This window comes from Coptis chinensis, chromosome 5, assembly GCF_015680905.1.
Source record: "Coptis chinensis isolate HL-2020 chromosome 5, ASM1568090v1, whole genome shotgun sequence".
Taxonomy (NCBI): Eukaryota; Viridiplantae; Streptophyta; class Magnoliopsida; order Ranunculales; family Ranunculaceae; genus Coptis; species Coptis chinensis.
The window spans coordinates 69,832,778-69,837,805 of record NC_141460.1 but is presented as its reverse complement, the minus strand read 5'-3'; the positions used below and the strand labels follow the sequence as shown (position 1 = coordinate 69,837,805).

The 5,028-nt window shown below is 51.3% G+C and overlaps 1 protein-coding gene across 1 annotated transcript; it reads right to left on the bottom strand.

The window, feature by feature from the left end:
- Positions 1 to 3,463: 3,463 nt before the first annotated feature.
- LOC147498618 (uncharacterized) lies at positions 3,464 to 3,997 on the bottom strand. The gene has a single exon (XM_086563294.1). The coding sequence runs from the start codon at positions 3,995 to 3,997 to the stop codon at positions 3,464 to 3,466; it is 534 nt and encodes a 177-aa protein (XP_086419420.1).
- Positions 3,998 to 5,028: the final 1,031 nt, after the last annotated feature.

The window sequence follows — 5,028 nt, the reverse complement described above, 5'->3', positions numbered from 1 at the left end:
CTCTGAACCCTCTAACTCTTCGTCCTCCCAATCCGGTGGGGTAGCGTCTCCCCCCCTCTTGTTCCGGCTGCAGTCCCTTCCACCTCTGGCCGTCCAGCCTCTTTACTGCCTCCCCCTTCTCGATTATGTAAACCTAATTTGGCTGCAATTAGGGCTGCCTATGGTATTCCGGCCGACATAGTTTTAGAGCATGTGCCCTCCATCACCCATTACCCTCACCTGGTTCCCCGCCGTCCGGGGTATCTTGTAGTCACGGTGGGCCAAATTGTAGCCGGCTTGCGACTACCTCTTACTTTGTTAGATGTCGAGGTATGTAACCATTTCAACATTCCTCCCTGCCAAGGCATAGGAAACTTTTGGAGAATTATGTATGCTGCGAACTCTTATAATAAGACCGGGGACCCCAAAATCACGAGCCGCGACATATTTTCTCAGTATTACATCAAAAAGAGCACCAAAGATGTCGGGGTTGGGTACCAGTCTTTCTGTGTGCGTCCTCAAAAGAAGTCCTTCCTACTTCATGTTACCACCTCAGATAAAGTATGGCACCACTACCCGTTGTATGTGTCAGGCCACTTTCTATCCGCGGATTTTCCCGATGATTTGACTCTTAACCATCTCGCCTTCAAATCCCGCGGTGCGTATCTCGGTTCTCCCTTTCTCTCCTGATGTATTATTTCGCTTTTTCCTAACTTCGGTTTCTCTTCCTTGCACATGGTGGCGACCAGATTCCAAGTCCCAAATCTACTCTGGTATTTCCAGTCCTATCTTCCAACGACTCTGCGACCTTGGACCTGACCAAGCCGCCCACCTAGGTATTCACCCTACCACTGCGACCCCACTTCTGCAAGTTCTTGAACTCCAACATATAGGTATTTTTTCTGTCCCCTTTTACCACCCTCCCCCTCCCAAAGAACGCAAACCCCGAGCCTCCCCCAAGAAAAGGTCCCGCTCCCACGCCCACGCCAAAACCGAACCCGGTCCGCTACCCCTACACCCGTCTCCTACAGATCCTAAGATAATCCCACCTCCTCTGCTCCGGAAGGCGTCCATTCATTCTGCTCCATCTCTCACTGGGACGATCAATACCACAACTCTCCTACCAACGACATGGATGTACACACGCAGAAGTTGTTTGACAGCGACTGTGATGATGAGGAGGTTATTGAGGTTCCATCCGCCGAGGTCCGGACTTCCACTGAACAACCGCCCTCCAAGAAGCCGCGGACCTCAGGTTCTGCCAAGCCCGAGCTCTCCACACAACAGGACTCTATTTCTGGTGACCCCACCCCCAACCCTGCTACCCGGCCCCATGCCGTTTCACCACCCCCCTCTCACCGGGCTGGCAAAGGACTCCGCTTCGGGCGCCCTACCCACGATGATGCCCCGCATCTCCCCTTGCCTTGTAGAAGAATTTCGCCCGGATCTTCAAAGGTCGCGAACCGCCAAGCAAATCGACGACGACTTCGGCTCGACAATGTCGCGGTTGCCTCTTCCTTATTTTACAACTCTCACTTACCCCGCGACATCGCGTATGCAGACGATGGCACGTTCGATTCACATTGCACTTCATTGTACACTAATTGGGAAAGGGTACGTTTTTTTTTTTTTTTTTAAATCTTCTCCCTTGTGTCTCAGGTCAGCTTGGATATCTCTTTTATGATTCGCGACCTGCTCAGTGCCTGAAACAAACTGTCTACCTTGGAGAGGGAGCTAGATGGACCCCTAGGTCTGAGAGCGGCCTACGATGTCCTTCAATCTGAATTGGCGGCCGCCAACTTGGCCAAGCTCCAGGCCGAAGATGAGCTCCAGGCTGCTGAGCATTCTTATCAAAAGTACATGGACTAAGTCAATGAGCGTCTGAGTCAGCAACAGGACTCACTTCTCCAGCACCATCAGCTCACCTTGGAATCTGCGGCCCAGAAGCATCAGGAGGCACTGGAGGCACTTAAACAGAAGTATGAAGAAGTCAGTGCTGCCGAGTCACAAAAGAACCTATCGGACATGAACATACTCCGCGATCGCTTCAAACTTCTGGCCGACAAGAGGGTGGCCAAGAAACTTCAAGAAGCAATGGATAGACTCATTCAGGAGGGCCGCCTCCTCCCTTAAATGCCTGCCACTTCCACGGCTGACCCTCCTGATATCACTAGAGATGTTTTGTCGGCCCCAGAGGTTCTGCCCGCGGCTCCCTCCGAAGAAGCTGCCGAAAATGTCACTGCTGCCACTCGCCAATTACCTTCTGATGTGATGCCTGTCAACGAGCCTGCTTCTGATATGATTTAGGGACCATTGTTTTGTAATAAGATATTTTTTCTTTCCTGGCCCTGCTGTTGGTCATACTTCCCTTTTAACATGATATTTTGGGTTTCATATGCTTTATTATTGTCTCTTCATCATTTGAGATTACTTGTACTTTTCATCTACACTTTTTCCTTCATCCAAATCTCTGCTATTCTCCTGAGTCTCTTCCGCGCTATCTTTTTCTCTAGCGCTAGCGAAGGGCTCACCCCCTCCGCCGCCTCATCTACTGAGATGTGCTGAAACATGCCGGGGACATTCTCTTTGCCCCCGTGTTTCTTGAGGGTTGGTCTATGGGACGAATATGGCTCTTGCGCCACCCATCTCTGGTCCGCGAGGGGATCATCCCGCCCTCCGGCTTGCTCAAGCTACCACACCTGCCGGGAACACTCTATTGCCCCACGTGTCTCTGACCTCTCTGGTCCGTGAGGGGATCATCCCGCCCCGCGGCTCGCTCCATCTCTTCGACTTGCTGGGAACGCTCTATAGCCCCACGCGTCTCTGACATCTTTGATCCGCAAGGGGCTTATCCCGCCCCGCGACTCACTTAGTCTCTTACACTTGCTGAGAACACTCTACTGCCCCACGTGTCTCTGACATCCTTGATCCACGAGGGGCTCATCCCACCCCGTGGCTCGCTCAGTCTCTTACACTTGCTAGGAACACTCTATTGCCCCACGTGTCTCCGACACTTCTGATCCGGGAGGGGCTCAGCCCACCCCGCGTCTCTGACATCTCTGATCCGCAAGGGGCCCATCCCTCCCCGCGGCTCGCTCAGTCTCTTACACTTGCTGGGATCACTCTATTGCCCCACGTGTCTCTGACCTCTCTGATCCGCGACGGGCTCATCCCGCCCCGAGGCTCGCTCAATCTCTTACACTTTCTGGGAACACTCTATTGCCCATGTGTCTCTGCCCTCTCTGATCCGCGAGGGGCTCACCACGCCCCGCGGCTCGCTCAGTCTCTTACACTTATTGGATGCACATACTCTATTTGTCCCTATCCATACTCGCTCCGCTGATCCCTAGTTTGCATTATTCCCTACAACATTGCAGATAACAAACACAATTCCATTCCCAAAAGTGCTGTGGTTTTATACATTTACATTCAGCTGTTGTCCTCTATTTTGGACCTCCTTACATTTCTCAAGATTTCCTGACATTCAATTGTAAAACTTTTTCAACAGTCTTACATTCCATGGCTTCTCTATTAGCCTATCCTTCATGGTCTGCAACTTGTAGGTTCCTGACCCTCCTGTCTCTACCACGGTGTATGGCCCCTCCCAAGTTGGACCCAACTTCCCATCCTTCTCTTCTTTAGTGCTTGGAGTCACTCGACGCAGCACCAATTCCCCAATCTTGAAATGCCGCGGCGTGACCCTTTGGTTGTACTGTCTATGTAGTCTTCGGTGATATTCTTCCAACCGGATGTGAGCGGCGTCTCTTTTCTCTTCTACCAGGTTCAAGTCCCCCGCCATTATGCGCCAATTCGACCCATCCTCCACCGCCTTGGTTCTCATCGTGGCCACGATCATCTCTGAAGGAATTACGGCTTTAACTCCGTATGCCATGGCAAATGGTGTCTCCTTGGTGCTTGTCCTCAGGGTGGTTCGGTAGGCCCATAACACATGATTTAACTCGTTGGCCCAGGCACCCTTTTTATCCTCCAATTTCCTTTTCAAGTTGTTCATTATCATTTTGTTAGAAGATTCCGCCTGTCCGTTGCCTTATGGGTTGTAAGGGGCTGAGAATCCTTGTTTCACTTGGTATGTCTGTAGAAATGCTGCCACTTTAGCTCCCGTGAACTATGTCCCATTATCAGTGATGATAGCATACGGTAACCCAAACCTACATATGATGTTCTCCCATAGAAACTTAATCACTTGCATTTCTTTGACTTGCTGCAAAGGGACGGCCTCAATCCATTTCGTGAAGTAGTCTGTGGCCGCCAGCATGTATCTCCTCTTACCACTTGCCATGGGCAATGGCCCCACGATATCCATTGCCCACATGGAAAATGGCCACGAACTCAACATATTATGCAGGGGTTCTGCAAGTGCGAATATCCGCTGTGAGAACCTCTGGCACTTGTCGCATTTCTTGGTGAAGTCCACCGCATCCTTCTTCATATGGGGCCAAAAGTAACCCTGCATCAATAGCCGGTGTGCAGTGGTCCTTCCCGCAGAATGGCTCCCACAGTCTCCTTCGTGCAATTCACCTAACACCTCTTTCGCCGACCGCGGCCCTAGACATTTTAACAAGGGCCCATTGAAGTTTTTCCGGTACAACTCCCCTTCCACTAGGACGTACCTTCGTGACGTCTGTTCCAACCCTCTCTTTTCTTTCTTGTTGGTCACCTCCCTTCCCATCAAGAAATCGATGATGAGATCCCTCCAGCATTCTTCTTCCTTTGTAACCTGACACACCTCCACCCCCTCTTCTGTACTAGGCCTGTCCAATCTGCCTACCCATATCATCCTTTCCTCTGACCCTGGCATTGCCGCCGCCACGTATGCTAATGCGTCTGCATGTCTATTCTCTCCACGACCCAAGTGTACAAATTGGATCTTTGCGAACTTGCTGGCCCTCTCACGCACCACCTTCAGATATTTTGCCATTCTTGGGCATCAAGCTGCAAACCTTCCATTAACTTGGCAAACCACGAGATTCGAATCCGAGTACACTATCAATTCTCTAACCCCCACATCCTCAGCCATCCTCAGTCCCG

What these genes read in the sequence shown, in the direction of transcription:
- LOC147498618 (XM_086563294.1), bottom strand. Translation starts at nt 3,997, where the DNA reads ATGATAATGAACAACTTGAAAAGGAAATTGGAGGATAAAAAGGGTGCC.